Genomic DNA, 19,572 nt, shown 5'->3' on the forward strand with positions numbered 1-19,572 from the left:
ATAAAATTTAGAATTTTTAAAAAGATTATTATCGTGACAAAGAAGAGAACCTCCCAAGAAACAAGTCGTCCTTATATAAAGCCACCCACACCCCTTTAGCTTCTCTCACCATCATCATCATTTCTCTATCTCTTTCTAAAACACAATCATGACTGTTTCTTCATCTCCATGGGCTCTGATGGCTCTGTTTCTGATGGTTTCTTCAACAATGGTAATGGCAATTCCTCCACGCAAGGCCATTGATGTACCCTTTGGGCGTAACTACGTCCCAACTTGGGCTTTTGACCACCAGAAACAGTTCAATGGCGGTTCTGAACTTCAGCTTATCCTCGACAAATACACTGGTACATTTACTATTACCAAAGCTCTGCCTAATGAGCCAAAAAATAGGCTTCTTAATATTATGCAAGTTTTGATGTTCCATTTTAAAAAATTTAATTTGGTATATAGGAAAAAGCTTTATTTTTTGGTGCTAATTTTCTTGAGTTTAAAACTACATTTCATTTCATAGATTAAGTAAATAGCATTAATCATCTCTATTATTTTACTACAAAACAATATTTAAATTTTATTTAGGACACATTTTTGTTTTTTATTATTTTACTACAAAACAATATTTAAATTTTATTTAGGACACATTTTTGTTTTTTAAAATGTATAAAACACAAGTGTTATCTTTCATTGGCCTTAGGCCCCAAGATCTTAGGGTACACTTACTCACTAACAATGTTACATGTGTATAAAAACAGGCACAGGGTTTCAATCAAAAGGGTCATATTTGTTTGGACATTTTAGTATGCACATAAAGCTTCCGGCTGGTGACACAGCTGGAGTTGTCACAGCTTTCTATGTAAGTCTCTCCACTAGTCACTACTAATACACAGATCTCAGCTTTAAATGATATAGCAATATTAATTACAATTAAATTTATGAAGCTTTCATCGACCAACAACGAGCATGACGAGATAGACTTTGAGTTTCTTGGGAACAGAACAGGACAACCACCAATATTGCAGACAAATGTGTTCACAGGAGGAAAAGGAAACAGAGAACAACGAATCTATCTCTGGTTTGATCCTTCTAAGGCTTATCACACTTACTCAATCCTTTGGAACATGTACCAGATCGTGTATGAATGATTCTATCCTTCTTCTCATTACTTACATTACACTTTTTTTCGTATATTATTGTATAGTGAAAAGTTGTCAGAATTAACATGGTCCTACTAGCGTGATGAAAAAAAAAAAAAAATCACATGGTCCTACTAGTGATAATTATTGTTTTTTTTCATATTCGGTGCAATTTCAAATTATTAGTATTATTTTTCTTAACCTTGGGGGTGGCCAAAATCTTGATCTTATCAAAAGTAGTGGGGTCTTGTAAGATTATCTAAGACAGAGACTTTTGAGTCAAAAAGTTAAAACTTTTTCAGCTTTGAAATTTTCTTAATGTTCAAATAAGCTATATAGCCTATGTGGATAGGTAACATAAGTGACTCACTCTTTATTTTGGGGTTTTCAAAATTTAATAAATTTGTTTAAATTGATTTTGTTTTATCAGATTCTTTGTTGACAACATACCAATCCGAACGTTCAAGAACGCTAAGGATTTAGGAGTACGTTTCCCATTCAACCAACCGATGAAGCTTTACTCGAGCCTTTGGAACGCGGATGATTGGGCCACGAGAGGTGGTTTAGAGAAAACCAATTGGGCCAATGCACCTTTCATTGCATCCTACAAAGGATTCCACATTGATGGTTGCCAAGCTTCTGTGGAAGCCAAGTACTGTGCCACCCAAGGCCGCATGTGGTGGGACCAAAATGAATTCCGTGACCTTGACGCTGAGCAATGGCGCCGTCTCAAATGGGTTCGTATGAAGTGGACCATCTACAACTATTGTACCGACCGGACTAGGTTCCCGGTTATGCCAGCGGAATGTAAAAGGGACAGAGATGCATAAGTACTCTTGAGGGTTTCAATGGATTTGGTTATTACTATCATTTATCACTTAAATTATGCTTCTGTTTAAGAGATTGATATATGTATTGTTTGTTGGCCCGTGATGTTTATGCTATGTTTGGGCTTAAATTTACATGTTATATAATTCATATATCTATTGTTTAGCTATTTCTTAAAATATGTCGACCAAAAAGAAGAAGAAAAAAAAGCCATATTCTTTAACGTGGTTAAAAAGTGCATTTCGTATCTAACAATTTAACATAAACCTGATTATTATTAGCCACTATTGATACGCCTTTTTATCTAATTTCTATGTAAGACACATGAACAAAATAATATTACATATGAACAAAAACTCATCCCAAAAAAAAAAAAAAACCTGGTGCTTGTCTCCTGGTGGTAAAGGAACCTCGGCTGAGGCACCCGCCACCCGGCTTCGAATCCCGGCCACTGCGCAATTTATCTGTGGGGCGCAGCGTCCCAGACCACCAGTTCCAGGGGGCCCTTAAGTGGAGGCTTAAAAATCCCAGGCACGCGGGCTTAGGTCCAGTGGGCTAGTCGGATCACAGTGTGGTCTGGACATTGGGTTATAAAAAAAAAAAAAAAAAAAAAAAACTCGTCCCACCCTCACATGCGTGCTTTTGCTTTACTGTTTAGTTATTCTAATTTATTTGAAATTTACACATATTTTAAAATGATAAATTATTATTATTGCTTTGATTGGTAATATATACCAGAATAGGTAAAAAGGAGAACTCTCTCGACTTTCTCTCTCTAGGCGATTTTCTAGGTTTCTCTAGAATCGACTTCACCGCTTCGATCAGATCGGTGATTTGCCTTCCGCAACCTGCGGATTTCTCGTTTGTTCATCGATTTCATCTTAGCTACAATCATGGCTGATAAGGAATTATGAGTTTCACTTCAAAATCTCAACCTGGGTTCGGATCGAGTTCCTCTAAAATTATCAACAGAAGCGAAGGCAAAGCGAGATGCAGATCATCGACTCAGCCTCGTAGTTAGGGGTTTACATCCATCACAAAACCCAGCTAGAATCAAAATCATGATGCCAAAGATCTGGAAATTGGAAGGTCGTCTCACTAGCCGTATCAATGAAGATGGTTATGTCCAGTTCTTCTTTAAGCAAGAACACCAGTTGCTCACCGTCTTAGATAATGGTCCCTGGACCTATAAAGACTGGTTAGTTGTAGTTGACAGATGGACCAGAAGAAACTGTCCAGACTACCTTAGAACCATTCCCTTTTGGGTCAAACTTCTGAATATACCTGATGACTCTAAGGAGGAGAACGCAATTAAGGAAATTGGAGAAATTATAGGTCAGGTGGATGACCTTCGCATTCAACAACCATCCGCAGAACAAGCAGGTGAGGTTTGGGTAAGAATCAAAGTGGATGTGTCAAGCAGGTTAATCTTTGTGAGATTCTTTGACTTTGGAGATCATGGAGAGCCAATCCTCATCAGATTTATATATGATAAACTTAGAAAGTTCTGTTCTGCTTGTGGTAGTCTCACTCATTTGGCTGCAAATTGTAATTTTCAAAATCAAGAGGTGGAACATCTTCCTTTGCCAACTCCATCTCAAGATCACAACCAGGAGCGTGTCTTAGAACAAGTGAATCAAATGGTGGAGGAGCCACACACTACTACTGAAACTGCGGATGATACAATGGGGGAAACTGTCGGCTCTAATATTCATATGGAGACATCAGAAGTTCAGACACATATGGATTCCCAAAGAGAACCGATGGAGTTCCTTCACCCAGAAGATATTCCCACTGATGTTAATCAAACTTTTGTAGTTCGTGAACTTGGTTCTGCATCAACTCCTGTCCCAGAACGTGGTCTCAAGCGTAAGATAGAACATGTGGCAGATGAAGATGTAGTTTCTACATTTAGACAGAGGACTCAACAACATGCTGTTCCAGAGGCTAAAGGGGAGGTGGCAACCCCGAAGCCACCATCTCCAAAATGAGGATTTTGCATTGGAATTGTCAGGGTTTAAGGAACCCCCTGACAATTCCTTACCTGAAGGATATCAATCGTAAATATAGGATTGATATCATGTTCCTTATCGAAACTAAAAATAAAGATAGTTATGTATAGCAACTCGGCGCTGATCTCCAGTTTAACCATCATTCCCTTGTTTCTCCTGATGGTCTAAGCGGAGGATTAGCTATCTTTTGGCGTGATACGGTAAAGTGTGATTTTCTATCCCCTCCAACACTTTACTACACGGATATATATGTCTCGGAAGGGCCAAATACTTTTTGTCTGACATATGTCTATGGTAATCCCGAACGAAAACCAAGACAGCAGATGTGGCATATGATGGAGAATCTGGTTAATGCTGGTCTATATCAAAGTAAACCAAGAATAGTATTGGGTGATTTCAACGAAATCAAAGACAATTCTGAGAAATTAGGTGGACCTGTGCGACCAGAATGGCAGTTTACCAACTTTAGAAGAATGTTGAATACTTCTGGTCTTCATGAACTTAAGACTTTTGGTGGACCCTATACTTGGATAGGCAACAGGAGCTCTGGTACTATTAAATCTTGTTTGGATAGAGTTGTTGCTTCTGCAGAATGGCAAGATAAGTTTCCAAAGGCAGTAGTTCAGCTATTGGATTGGGTAGGCTCGGATCATAAGCCTCTACTATTGCAAACTGATAACACTAAATGGAAAGGGAAGAAGCTATTCCGATATGATAATCGATGGCGGCTCCAACAAGATGTTCATATGGTTCTTCAAAATACATGGAATCAAAGCTGCAACTGGTTACCTCCACAACAATTCCAAGAGGCTTTGAAGAGATGCAGAAACAGTCTTTCTCGATGGAAATCTGAGCAAAATCTTAACTCTCACAAAAAGATTCAGCAATTGCATTCCGCCATCCAAAAAGCGTATGATTCTCCTTCTTTGGATTATAATTATATTTCAAGTCTTAAGTCAAAATTACAGCATGAATATAGAATGGAAGAAGAATTTTGGCGGACTAAAAGTAAGATTCAGTGGATGAAAGCAGGTGACAAAAATACAAAATATTTTCATGCCAAAACAAAACAAAGGAGTTATAATCGTATTACCTCTATTCAGGATGCTGAAGGCAACTTACAACAAGATGATAAGAAGATTCAGGACATTATCTGCACTTATTTTTTTGACATTTATTCATCCTCTTGCAGTGATTGCGTGGAACCCGTATTGCAGCATATCCAACCAAAAGTCACCATTACAATGAATCAACAACTTACCAAGCCAGTGTCTGAACAAGAAATTTTGAAGGCATTATCTCAGATGAATGTAGATAAGACGCCAGGGCCGGACGGTTTGAATGCAGGTTTTTACAAGTACCATTGGGAAGTCGTTAAATCAGGTGTAGTAAATTTCATTCAATGGTTTTTTCAAACTGGCTACCTTAATCCAGAGATAAACCATACCTATATCTGCCTAGTTCCAAAAGTTGAATCCCCTACCCAGATTAAAGATTTTAGGCCGATTAGCTTATGTAATATTGCATATAAGCTAATCTCTAAAATCTTGGCAGATAGACTTAAGCCATGGCTGAGCAACTTAATATCTGAATTCCAATCAGCATTTATCCCTGGACGTTTTATTACAGATAATATTATCATTACTCATGAGCTTTTGCATTCACTGCATACTAAGCGCATTAAAACTCCCTTTATGGCTTTGAAGCTTGATATTGCTAAAGCATTTGATAAAGTAAAGTGGAATTATCTGGAAGCTATTCTGAAGCGTTTGGGTTTTGCAGAGAAATGGTGCCAATGGGTAATGAAATGTGTTACTACAGTAACATATTCTGTGCTTATTAATGGATCACCAACAAAGAAGATCATTCCTCAAAGGGGTCTACGGCAAGGTGACCCTCTGTCACCGTATCTTTACTTACTATGCACTGAAGGTTTATCTTGTTTACTTACTTATGCGATGGAAAGGAACTTAATTCATGGTTTTAAAGCAAGTCGTAATGGTCCAAAAATTTCTCATATGCTCTTCGCTGATGATTCTCTTCTTTTTTGTCAAGCTAATGAAAGGGAATGTCAGCAAGTTCTTGATCTGCTTCAGACTTATGCTCAAGCTTCAGGACAGCATGTTAACTTCCAAAAGTCCGCTATCATGTTTGGTAAGAATGTTCATCTTGACACCCGAAACAATATAATATCTCTCACTGGAATCTCCAAAGTAGGAAGTTTTGGTAGATATCTAGGCCTGCCAGAAGCTGTAGGCAAAAATAAATATGATGCATTTGCCTATATATCTCAAAGGGTGCAAAATAAATTAGAGAGTTGGTATTCTAAATTATTATCTCCAGCAGGCAAAGAAATCATGATTAAATCTGTAGCTACTGCTTTACCTACTTACACTATGTCCTGCTTCTTGTTACCTAAGAGGCTCATTGCCAAACTTACAGCTCAAATACGGAGATTCTGGTGGTCTACTGTCCATGATAAGCAAAAAATACCATGGGTGGCCTGGAGCAAGATGACACAGTTAAAGCAGTATGGTGGTATGAGATTTAAGGACTTGCATCAATTTAATATTGCCCTCTTAGCTAAACAGAGTTGGAGGCTGCTAAAGGAGCCTCAGTCTCTACTTAGTAGAGTTCTTCAAGCAAAGTATTACTCAAAATCCACTCTACTAGAAGCTACTCTAAGACATCGTCCCAGCCATGCATGGAGAAGCATAGTTCAAGGCTTCCAACTCATTAAGCAAGGTCTTAAATGGAGAATAGGAGATGGTAAGTCAATAAGAGTATGGCATGATTATTGGCTTGATAACCCTCCACGTTCAGCCAGAAGTTTGAATACTTATTTGGCTGACAATATGAAAGTTGCAGACCTTATGGTTCCACATTCAACGCTATGGAATGATGAGAAGCTTCGAGCTGTACTCCATCCAGATGATATCAAGCTTATTAAAAGAATCCGTCCCAGAATTACTCAAGCCCCTGATGCCCCTACTTGGATATTCACTAAAGATGGCCAGTATTCTGTCAAATAAGGTTATCATCAACTCTCAAAAGTCAATTCTGGGCAATCTCCTAGATCTCCAACGAATACATTATGGAAATCAATCTGGTCCTTAAATATGCCTCCCAAAATCAAACACTTCTGGTGGCGGGTCTTACATAATGCATTATCTGTTGCAGATAATATCTCTCGCAGGCACATCAAGATCTCAACGGAGTGTCCTTTTTGTGGTGAAGCAACAGAGACCACTCTTCATTTATTGTTTCATTGCAGGCTTGCTAGAGAAATTTGGGAACTATCACCCTTATCTATCCCACTAGGTCAGTACGCTGCAAACAATAATATATCTGATATTGTGACTGATCTTTTAACCTCTAAGAACGAGGACTGTTCAAAAGAGCTTCTATTTCCTTATATTGGTTGGCGTATCTGGAAGGCGCGCAATGCATTATTATTTAATAATAAACGTTGGGCCATTCCAGATATTATACACCAAGCTCTTTTAGATTGGCGTCTGTGGACTGAAGCGCAAAATACTTATCATACACATATTTCACAAGGCAGAGCAGAACATGCATGTGATGTTTCTTCACATCATGAGTATTTACATCCTGACAATGAATTTTATTGTTGCATAGATGGTTCATGGGCCAACTCTGACAGTAAGGCAGGAATTGGATGGGCTCTCTATGATGCTCAAAATAGGTGTATCTTTAAAGGATCCTCTTCAATAGATCCTGCTGGCTCGGTTATTGAAACAGAAGCCATTGCCTTACGAGAAGCTCTTCTCCAGCTCAGGCGTCTCAGCTATTGCAATGTAACTCTATGTGGTGATTCATCCACTCTTTATCGCTATCTTGAGCAAGCAGAGATGTAATGCAAACCCATCCCTGGTCCTGTGGAGATTCAGACATATTTGGAAGATATCCTCGCTTTGGCTAAAGGATCTTTTCACTTTAAGTTTATTAGACGCGAGGCGAATGTCCTAGCTGATATGTTAGCTAAAACAGCTCGACACACCTGTTCTCCTTATGTTGTTTCGTGGATTTGCTAATATGTATGTCTAAACTCTGTATTCTGTTTTATCTAATAAGATAATTTGGCCGACAAAAAAAAAAAAAAATATACCAGAATAGTTTTTTTAGTTGATAGAAAAAATGATAAACGATATAAAGATAGCTAAAAAAGCAGTACAACATAACTAAGATTGGTATTACTGGAAAAAATGTCATTTAATCATTCGATTTTTAAATAATAACTATTTTATACATTAACTTTTTAGTAGACTATTTTAAACATCAACTAAACATTGATTGTCGTATTGAACATCAGATTGCGTTGATCTGGTCAATATAGACATGACGTTAAAATCCGATAGCGGAACTACTAACAGCTGTTATCAGACGTTAACTATTCTGTTAGTCGAATCGTTAACTTTCATATTTAGGCCATTTTAAACATGAACTTCCGTATGAGACCATTTTAATCAACAACTAAATATTGACTAACATATTGGAACATCATATTGCGTTGACCCAACCAAAAAAGACATGACGTTAAAATCTCCTAACATAACTACTAACAACCGTTATCTATCGTTAATGAACAACAAAACTAAGACAAAGGAAAACACAATTCAAAGAACCAAGACACAAATCAAAAACCAAAGACACAAAGATACTAGTAACCAAAAATGAGAAATTTGTTCTTGGTTACTAGTCTGCAGACGAATGGTGAGATCAAGAGAGGTGAACGTAAGACATTAGACAATGATAAGAAAATTGAGATAAAATAACAGATGAATACTTAATTTGAGGGGAAGCATGATGACGTTACATAAGATATGTATGCAAATGGAACAAAATGGGGATATTAACCAATGTTGGAGCAAGAAATTTTTGTTATAGGGGTCAATTTTTTTAAATATGAAATAATATATAAATAAAAAGGTATTATTAGCTTTCTCCTGAAATAATCTATACTGAACAAAAGAAAATATCTGAAAATCAACCAAATTTATATTTACAATTTTTTGTTATGGTCCACAAAGATTAATAAAAGACAAAAAAATAAATTTGTGGGTGTTTTTTTTTTTATATATATAACTATAATATTAGATCATTAATTGAACTTTTTTGAAATAAGTCAAGGATTTTTAATTTTATTACATTATAATTGGGTTTAAAATTCTAATGAACCACACTTATTAAGTTTTTTTTTTTGTGTGTTAATGACAATGTGTATGTCATATAGTTGAATTAGTTTTATATGGGGTCAAAAACTATAATGCATTGGGGTCATTATAATTACTCTTAATAAAGTGTAGTAGAATTTTCAAAATTCATAGGGGTCAATTGACCCCCTAATAACACATTTCCTCTGCCCATGATATCAACCCGGTATAGAACCGAGTTCACCGTTTTCGAATTTTATGGAATCCTTTTTTACAAAGGAGAAATGGTCTATGATGAGGGTGTTTATGGTGTGGAATCACCTAGATGAATGTTTAGTGTTAGGCACCAAATGAGAAATTTGTTCTTGGTTACTAGTGCCTTTGTGTCTTTGGTGTCTGGTTTGTGTCTTGGTTCTTTGTATTGTGTCTTCTTTTGTCTTATTGTTGTTGTTTGTTAACGACTAATAACGGCTGTTAGTGGTTATGTTAGCAGATTTTAACGTCATGTCTCTTTTGGCCGGGTCAATGCAATTTGATTTCCAACATGTTAGTCAACGTTTAGTTGATGATTAAAATGGCCTCATACGGAAGTTCAGGTTTAAAATAGCCTACATTTGAAAATTGGCGATTCGACTAACAGAGTAGTTAACGCCTGATAACGGATGTTAGTGGTTCCATTATCAGATTTAACGTCATGTATAATTGGCCAGGTCAACGCAGCATGATGTTTAATACGACAGTAAATGTTTAGTTGATGTTTTAAGGGAAAAATACGCGAAATTTCAAATTTGGGACGAAAAAAGTATAAACTTTCGAAATGTCATTTAAATCACAAAGTTTAGTTTAACTTTTTGATAAAATGGTCAAATTTCGTTGACTTAGCCATTTCGGGCATCTCGTTAAGTTTCCGTTAACGGTGTTAACTTTCCGTTAGGAGTCTTTGTTAAATCAATACGACGTCGTTTTTAAATGACCTACTATGAAGTTCATGTATAAAATGACCACAATTTAAAAGTTGAACGATTAAATGACATTTTTAACACTAAAAAAATAGCCTTAAATCGATTTTCGAAGAAACTTAAAGGCTTGAAGCCAAGTTTGAGATCATTTGGGAAAGATGAATTGGGAGATCTTCCAAGAAGAACAAAGGAAGCTCATGAGATCCTTTGTGCAAAACAAGCTGGTACGTTAGCTAACCCATCACCGCAAATGATTGAAGAAGAGTTAAGAGCCTACACAAAGTGGCATCTTGCCGACTTCGAGGTAGGATTCTTGAAACAAAAGTCAAAGCTCCACTGGTTAAATGTGGGTGATAAGAAGAATTATGTAACATCCCGATTTCAAGAATATGGTGGTGAATGCATAGAGGTTTAAAAGAATTGTTTTGGCCACCTATGTCACCAAAGTACACTTATCTCTTCGGTTAAACGTCTTGAGAGAACTCCACTAGTTAAGCGTGATTGAGTGGGAGCAATTTCAGGATGGGTGACCTTCTGGGAAGTGATTGTCGGAACTGTGTAAGTGAGGAAAAAACACAAGAAAAAATCATATGGTGATTTGTAGGGTTGGTAAACAAGTCTTTAAAGCTTGCAGGACGTAGCGGAGTGGCCGTTGGATAAAGCAGGGTCCATGGGCCTGAGAAAAGATGTGGGTGCTCAATGGTAGGGATGGTCGGGCGTTACAAGTGGTATCAGAGCCAAATCCAAGTGAGTGTCGAGTCAAGAAGGCTCACACCATCGGGGGTGACAGTCTTGGTGCGCAACAAGATGTTGCGATCTGTTAGTGAGGGTGAATTGCAATACCCTAGTTTCAAGAATATGGTGGTGCATGTAGAGAGATTTAAAAGAATTCATTGTGCCACCAATGGCACCAAATAGCGCTTATCTTTTCAGTCTAACTTCCTGAGAGAACTCCACAGTTAAGCGTGCTTGAGGTAGAGCAATTTCAGGATGTGTGACCTTCCAAAAAGTGATTGTCGGAACTGTGTGAGTGAGGAAAAAACACAAAAAAAAAGATCATGTGATGATTTATAGGGTCGGTAAACAAGTCTTTAAAGCCTCACGAACATAGCAGGCCGATCGTCAGACAGTGATGGGGCCCACAGGCCTGAGAGAGTACATGGGTGCTCACTGGTAGGGACGGTCGGGACGATACAAGTGGTATCAGAGCCGAACCGAGACTGGTGTGGTGTCAAGAGGGCTCACACCGCCGAGGGTGACGGTTTTGGTGTGCAACGAGGACGTTACGATTTGTTAGTGGGGTGAATTGTAACATCCCGTTTTCAGGAATATGGTGGTGCATGTAGAGAGGTTTAAAAGAATTGATTTGACCACCTAGTCACCAAAGTGCACTTATCTTTTTAGACAAACATCTTGAGAGATCTCCACATTTAAGCGTGCTTGAGTTGGAGCAATTTCAGGATGGGTGATCTTCTGGAAAGTGATTGTCGGAACTGTGTGAATAAACACAAAACACAAGGAAAGATCATATGGTGATTTGTAGGATCAAGGACAAGGAAATATCAAGTCGTTAAAGCTTCACGGACGTAACGGACAGGCCGTTGGACAAAGATGGAGCCCACATACCCGAGAAAGGACGTGAGTGCTCATTAGGGACTGTTAGACGTTACTTAATAAATTGTTTATTTTGATATATATTAAATTCGAGGTAAGTCGATCTTTTTATATCAGTGAAAATAGTTTTTCGTATTGTGAATTATTATTAATTGGTGTATTTGTTTTTATTTGTTCTTCCTAATAATCTATGGAGGTGTGTTTTATGATAATGTGGTGTTTGAGGTACTACTTATAGTTATATCCCGGTTTTAGTCTTTTGTATCATTGTCAGCATTATTCTTTTATTCTGATTTCTATTATTCCTTGCGTTAATTATTTGGTTTGATTTGTTATTTTTGTTCTTCGTAAATTTAAGGATATACTTCTGCTGAACATTACGATTTAATTGCTTTCTTTTGGATATTACGACTCATATTGATTTTTAATTTCCTTAGTTGTCTGATAACATTGGATTTTCGCCCATATTTGTTATTGTTTTCTTATGTTTTAGGAAGTGTTTGGTGTGATTTCAAGGTCAAAGAGGATATATTCAAGTATTTATAAAGCCAAGAAGGTTTTAGGAGTTTCTAAGCAAAATGGACCAAAAGACAAGCAAAACTCGTTTCAGGACAGATTAAAAGATCCAGAAGTTAGGCATCCGTTGGAGGTCTTCCCGTGAAGAAAATATGGAGATCTTGGACTATATCGAAAGCTGGAAAAGTCAAGATTACAATGGAGGAAGAATCAACTCAATCCCAGATGCCAAACAGAAGTTACAGCCGATTGAAGTCAGTCTGTCAGAGACCGGTCGCAAGGCGTGCGACCGGTGGTGGAACCCTTGGTGGCACCGGTCACAACACCACGTGACCGGGCTGAGGCCTCTTGTGGAGCACGGTCATGGAGCCTTGTGACCGGGCCCAGCCATCTTGTCCCTGCACTTATCGAAACGACGTAGTTTTGCCGATAAAACCCTAAACCGACTTGTTACTTTCTGAGGCCTATAAATACATGTTCTAAACCCTAAACCTAGGGTGTCTTCGACCCTATCATCAGCAGCCTCCTAGAGAAACGACCAGAGAAGCCGTCGAAGCTCCCTCACCGCCGTTTGCCTCCGATTGCCGCCGTTGAAGCCGCCGATCATCGCAAACACTTTCTCTTCATCTGTTTTCTCTGTTCTCTACTTGTTTAAGGAAGAAGAATCCTAAACTCTGGATTTCCAGAGAAGATCTCTAAGCCTTTTTTCTATACTCATACTCTTTTATGCAATTTCTTATTCATATGATGTTGTGTTCTTTGAGTATGTGTGAGTAGTTTACTTGTTGGGTATAAGGGTTTCAAAGGGGATTCATGGATCTATTTTCTAGGGTTTCTTAGATCTATATTTAGGTCATCTATGTTCTTCGTTCTAGATTTGTTCTTAATGCATATTGCTTGAATAGCTAACTTGCAATTGATCTTAGGTAGGTTTATGCATCACAAGTGTATAGATCCGCGTTCACTAGCCTAGATGTGAGTATCGTGTTATAACAAGCACACACCACTTAGTTATATGGCTTTACGAACTATAATCGAACTCGTTAATCATGCTGGTTTAATCTCGTCGTTGCATGCGTTAGTTTAGTAACGGAGTTGTTAGACTTAGATAGTTGTTTGGCCATAAACCAAACGGTTTTATATAAGTGTTTCATAGTTCATGAACTGTTTAATAATAAGCATAGGTTTACCTTTGTTTAAAACCCTAGAATAACCTGATCCGTGATACCCTAAGAAATCCCTGAAGCCCAACTTCTCATTTATTGATAACCTTAATCGTTTTATTTGCTTTAGTTTACTTTGCTTTCATTTATTTGCTTTCTTATTTCATTGCATTAGATATTATACCAAACTCCTCTCTTTTGTTTGTCTTAGACATATTCCTTTCCATTGAATTTGTACCATACTTATAAGTCTTTGTGGGATTGATCATTAAATACTACAACCTATTAACTTTGCACTTGCAGTATTTCGTGTAGTCTCTAAGGGAAAAATTTGAGGCGAAATAAAACACGTATCATTGTCCATTGGTAACTTTCTATCTCGAGGATGTATTAAGGATCAATTTTATTTGTATATGGTATCGTCCATCGCTTTAATCTATAAGTATATACCTATCTACGTTCAGGTTTAAATAAATTTGGTTGTGTTTTTTAGTCCACTAGAAAATGGTACAGAAGATCTATCTTGGGAGGAGGTTGTGTATGTTGGTGTTTTCTTATATGTTACCTTTATTATTATCTATTGATATTATGTATTTTATTATTTCTATCCATATTTTATAATGTGTCTTATAATCTCTGTGTTCTTTTGATAGGCTTTGAAGGATTTGAGTCCTTCATCTACTCTAGAACGATTGTCTAACGTTAGTAGTTTCTATTTGGTGTTTGTCTAAAGTATTAATTTTTCTATTATCAAATTGGATTTAGTGGTAACAATTGTTTTAATACTCCGCAGTGGGAGAACGACCTGTGTCCCCCCAGTAAGTTTCATATAGTACCATAACAACACAGATTTCGGGGCTCGTCTCCAGTCCACACAAAACAAAACTTAAACTCCAGTTTCCCCCTAAAATAAAATTTCGAGATCTCAGTCTCCATAATTTTAAATTTCGTGGGTTATCATCGGTTTACTGTGCCGAAAACCAAATTAACCCATTAACATCGAAATTAAACTAGATTTACCCAGAACCCAACCCGTTTAGTTGACCCATGAACCCCCCTGATATTTCCAAACCCAAATCGTGAAATCCCTAAATTCTCTAACCCTAGAAATAGAAAATCCCCAAATTGAACCCTAGAACCCTAGAATAAAAAAATCCCCAAATTGATGGATTCGAATGAGGTTGATACGAATGCTGTCGTCGTTCATGAGGAGGCTACTGGAGTTGGTCCGCAAGAGGAAGGAGATCCGATAGGAGACAATGGACCTGACAATGAACCCGACGATGAAGACCCAAGGGAGCGAGACACTTTTGAAATCGAGAAGGCTGTAATGGAGTTTAGAGACGAACCTTCGATTCTACATGATAAGTATCCAGACAGTGAGGAAGATGAAGAAGACGAAACTGCTCGGGAGAGAAGACGAGACAACATCAGAGCCGGAGGTGGGAATTTGTACTATCACCAGATATTCTTCAGCGACATTGCTTTTAAAGAAGCTGTTCTAGACCATGCTTTGAAGACAGGCTGCAACATTGCACAATACAGGTATGATAAAACGAAGCTTGGATTTAAATGTGATGGGGATGGATGTATTTGGCGGGTATACTGTTCAATCACGAAGAAATGTTCTAAGTGGAGAGTTAACGTGTACAAGGATGTCCACACATGTAATCCGAATGGAGAGTATGAGATGTTGAAGGTTCCTGTTATTGCTAGGTTGTTTCTAGATAGTCTTAGAGATGAACCTGAGTATTTCATGCCTATGAAGATTGAAGAAACCATTAAAAGGAAATGGAAGATCACAGTTTACAGGCCTCAATGTCAAGCTGCAAGGAGAAAAGCATTGAGATGGATAGAAGAAGAATATGATAATCAGTTTGCTAGGCTTCAAGACTATGCGGAAGAGACAAGAGTGTCCAACAAAGATTCAACTGTTGAAGTGCAGACTGTGACAAATGATGCAGGACAAGTGGTATTCAATAGGTTCTATGTCTGCTTTGATGCAATTAAGAGAACATGGAAAGAGTCTTGTAGGCCACTGATAGGAGTTGATGGAACCTTTATCAAAGGAAAGGTTAAAGGTCAGCTGCTGGTTGCTTTAGGTAGAGATGCTGATAATGCTATATACCCAATAGCATGGGGCTGTGTTCAAGTAGAAAACATAGAGAATTGGGTGTGGTTTGTGAGGAAGCTGAAAGTTGATTTGGGACTAATGGATGGTGATGGTTACATCATAGTGTATGATCGTCAAAAGGTAATAAGCTTCAGATTTCTTCACATTTAATCATTTATTGTTTCTGTTTCATGATATAATAAGCTTCAGATTTCTTTATTTTATTGGGTTTGATCCGAGCAGTTGAACTAGAGCTACTAAAAGTAGAGCATAGAATGTGTGTGAGACACATCTATGGTAATCTGAAGAAGAATCATGGGAAAGATAAAGAGATGAAGAAGTACATTTGGGATGTGGCATGGAGCTACAATGAGAGCAGCTTTGAAGCTCACATGACTGAGCTTTACAACTACAATGTGGCAGTTTGGCGTGATGTTGTCAAGTCAAAACCAAGAACTTGGTGCAGGGCATTCTACAAGCAAGGAAACTACTGTGAAGATGTAGAGAATAATTCAACCGAGTCCTTCAACAACTCCATTGTCAAGGCTAGAGACAAAGTATTTGTGCCAATGCTTGAGACCATTAGGAGACTTGAAATGGTCAAGAATCTTCAAGAGATCTGTGGAAACTAATGACCATAAAGGGAGATGCACGCCTTATGTTAGTAAGTTTCTTGCCAAGGAACACAAGAAAGCTTCAGAGATGAGTATAAGAAGAAGCACTAATGACATGTATGAAGCTACTAGAGGATTAGATACTCATAGGATTAGCTTGACTGAGAGGACTTGCACTTGTCAGAAATGGCAAATCTGTGGCATTCCTTGTGAGCATGCTTATGGAGTCATCTTAGAGAAGAAGCTTGAGGTTGAAGACTATGTCTGTCACTGGTTTCGGACAGCCACGTGGAAGAAGAACTACACGGATGGCCTATTTCCATAGAGAGGACCTGCTTTTTGGCCATCAACAGATCATCCTAATGTGCATGTACCACCACCACCACCTACACCTGGGAGGAAGAAAGGAAAGGAGAGTAAAAAAGATAAAAAGAGGAAGAAAGGAAAGAATGAGTCTCCTACAAAGAAGGCACCTAAACAGATGAAAAGAGTAATGCATTGTGGTGTTTGTCATGCAGCTGGTCACAACGCCAGGTTTCATAAGAAGAAGAAGTCTTCTGCATTGGTAAGTATGTTTTGTCACATTGGTTCAGTTGGTCACAATAGGTTACTGACATGTTTTGCTTCATGATTTGTCTTAGGCCTTTGAAGTAGTTGGGACTGTAACTCATGGCAGTCAAGTGGAACCGTCTCAAGGAGTGGTGATGTCTCAAGGCTGAAGGATTAGAGTAGTGTTAGATGGCAGGAGGTTTTTTGGTTTACCATCTGATTAGGATTAGAGTACCACGACTTTGTGTTTTTGGTTTCATGACCATGTGTAATGGTACATTGTTGTCTCTGTCTTTTGGATACTTGGTTGTAATGATAATGCATTGAACCTATTTATTGTTAAGTTCTATGGACTTCCAACTCAAAACCAATTGGTTATGAGTGGAGTGGCTCATATCTCTTATATATTACTTAGGATCCCTTCCAACTTCCGATGTGGGACATTATGTCCTAATACGCCCCCTCGAGATGAAGGCTCTTTGGCCATTAATCTCGGAATGTTCGGGCTTAGATCGACGGCATCAATTTTGGACCTTGTCGATGATTGGACCATCTTTGGGTCGGATCGGGTTGGACATGTGTGGATCGTGCTCTGATACCATGATAAGTTCTATGGACTTCCAACTCAAAACCAATTGGCTATGAGTGGAGTGGCTCATATCCCTTATATATTACTTGGATCCCTTCCAACTTCCGATGTGGGACATTATGTCCTAATATTTATGCTATTTATGTCTCAGTTTTTTGCTACTATGTATCTGTTTTAGGAAAATTTAACATTACAAAATAACAAGAAGTACACATAACAAGCACAAGAACCAAATTTCATGTTTCATTAGACTACCAAAAGAGGATCAAAACAAAACAAGAAGCACAAACAAAGACCAACAACAACAAGCCAATACACTCGTTTCAGCCTAACACTTTACTCAAACCAAGCATGATCATACACCCTACGATGACAACAATCGACATTTTCTTCATGCTTGATTTGGATTCCAACAGTTCTGCTTCTACCCTCTCAAAAATCTCTTTCTCTAGCTTCATTTGCATCCTCTCAAAAATCATCTTCTGGTGATCCATAATGTCTGATGTAATTTGGGACATGGTTTGTTCAAGTGCATTCGTTCTTATACTCAATCTCTCTATCTCATCTAACAAAGCTTCGTCAACCCACTTGAAAGTGTGGTTATCATCGATAAGCTACAGAGACCAGAGAATTAAAGTCAAAATTCGAAAGAAACAACCCAAATATCAATCACATTATCTTATGTGATGCAGCATAAGCACAACGATAGTAACGGCGGTATGGATTGGCGGCGGATTTGGAGATGATCGCCGAGATACTTGCTCCACACCAACACATCTTCGGCACACCCACAACTCTTCTTCCCTGTCCCACATTTGATGCTCCACTCGTAGCTCCGGATGAATTGCTCATATTCGAGCTCAGACTTCAAAGCTCTGATGTTGAAATCTCTGATGTTGAAGAGAAAAATCGAAATTAGGGTTCTAAGATTTGGGGATTCTTGAATTAAGTATTTATTTCGGGTTGTGATAACTCGAATCGGGTTCAAAATTGGTTTATTATTTTGGTTTGGCATCGGGTTCGGCACAGTAAACCGATGATAACCCACAAAATTTGAAATTATGGAGACTGAGATCTCGAAATTTTATTTTAGGGGGAAACTGGAGTTTAAGTTTTGTTTTGTGTGGACTGGAGACGAGACCCGAAATCTGTGTTGATATGGTACTATATGAAACTTACTAGGGGGACACAGATCGTTCTCCCTCTTGCAGTCGACTTATGGTCTTCAACGTGATGACATGCGTTAGTATAACAGTATGATTTTGTTGTGAAAATATATTGTTAAGGATAAAGATGTTATAGTTGATAAAGAGGACTCGATATGGAATTGTTCGTGTACTGGTATTGTTAGACCGGCTATAGACATTGTTTCGGAGCCTAGATTGGAAAATTCTGATGATGATTAGATGTGGGGAAAAGGGTATTTTCATACCCATACAATTTGTAAAGTATGTTTTCATACCTGAACAAACGCGTAGGGTTAATTCCAACCTAAACCATAAAAAGTTTAAATTTCATACCCAAACATTAGATCTATACTAGTATTTTTGCAGTCATTTTTTAGTCGGGTGGGTAAAATTATTCTCGAATACTTTGGATACCCGACCCGTTTACAAATTTGGTCATAAAAAGTTTGTTGGGTCGGGTTATATTTAACCCAACTCATACACCGGATATTCCATATTTAATAATTTAGATATTTAGAAGATTTGATTAAGATTTAGAATTATGATTCTCCTTTCATCTTTGTTTGATTTGTTTTTAACTGTTTTGAATCATCATATAATATATAAAGTAAAAAATATCAATTTTTTTTTCTGCATATACTGTGATTCAAAATTTTAAAAACGGACATATATTATCCAATTGATGAAAATGTGTGTTCAACGTTCTATATCGATTAAAATATTTAGACAATGATTCAGAATCATATCATAAATAAGATCAACATTAATAAAATAAATGAGTTTTTTGACCGGACGGGTTTGGCGGGACAGATTTTTGAATCAACAATAATAAAAAGATTAAAATATCATTAATCCGCCACTTCAATACGGATTAAATCCTTACTTTTTTTTAATACCACCAATATTAGACATACTAGGAATCAGGACCCCCGCGATGTCGCGGGGGAATATATTTCAAAAATTATTTAAAAAAATATCAAACGAAAAAATTCATAATGAATTGTAATAATTTTGATTTTTTTTTAATATAGAATCAATATATATTTTACAAAAATTATGATAAAGAAAACCCTCACACGCATTTATTAAGTATATTAATATTAGAAAAACAATAATTTGTAACT

The 19,572-nt window shown here is 37.5% G+C and overlaps 2 protein-coding genes across 2 annotated transcripts; both read left to right on the forward strand.

Annotated features, from left to right (window-relative positions):
- Positions 1-2,127, forward strand: LOC9319808 (xyloglucan endotransglucosylase/hydrolase protein 4). The gene is made up of 4 exons (XM_021032018.1): positions 1-344; positions 750-850; positions 936-1,129; positions 1,561-2,127. The coding sequence occupies exons 1-4, from the start codon at positions 149-151 to the stop codon at positions 1,958-1,960; spliced, it is 891 nt and encodes a 296-aa protein (XP_020887677.1). The 5' UTR covers positions 1-148; the 3' UTR covers positions 1,961-2,127.
- An 892-nt stretch (positions 2,128-3,019) lies between these two features.
- On the forward strand, positions 3,020-3,949 carry LOC110230108 (uncharacterized protein At4g02000-like). Its single transcript, XM_021032100.1, has one exon. It carries the CDS (start codon positions 3,020-3,022, stop codon positions 3,947-3,949), a length of 930 nt encoding a protein of 309 aa, XP_020887759.1.
- The last annotated feature ends 15,623 nt before the right edge of the window (positions 3,950-19,572 follow it).

This window comes from Arabidopsis lyrata, assembly GCF_000004255.2.
Source record: "Arabidopsis lyrata subsp. lyrata unplaced genomic scaffold ARALYscaffold_3, whole genome shotgun sequence".
Taxonomy (NCBI): domain Eukaryota; kingdom Viridiplantae; phylum Streptophyta; class Magnoliopsida; order Brassicales; family Brassicaceae; genus Arabidopsis; species Arabidopsis lyrata.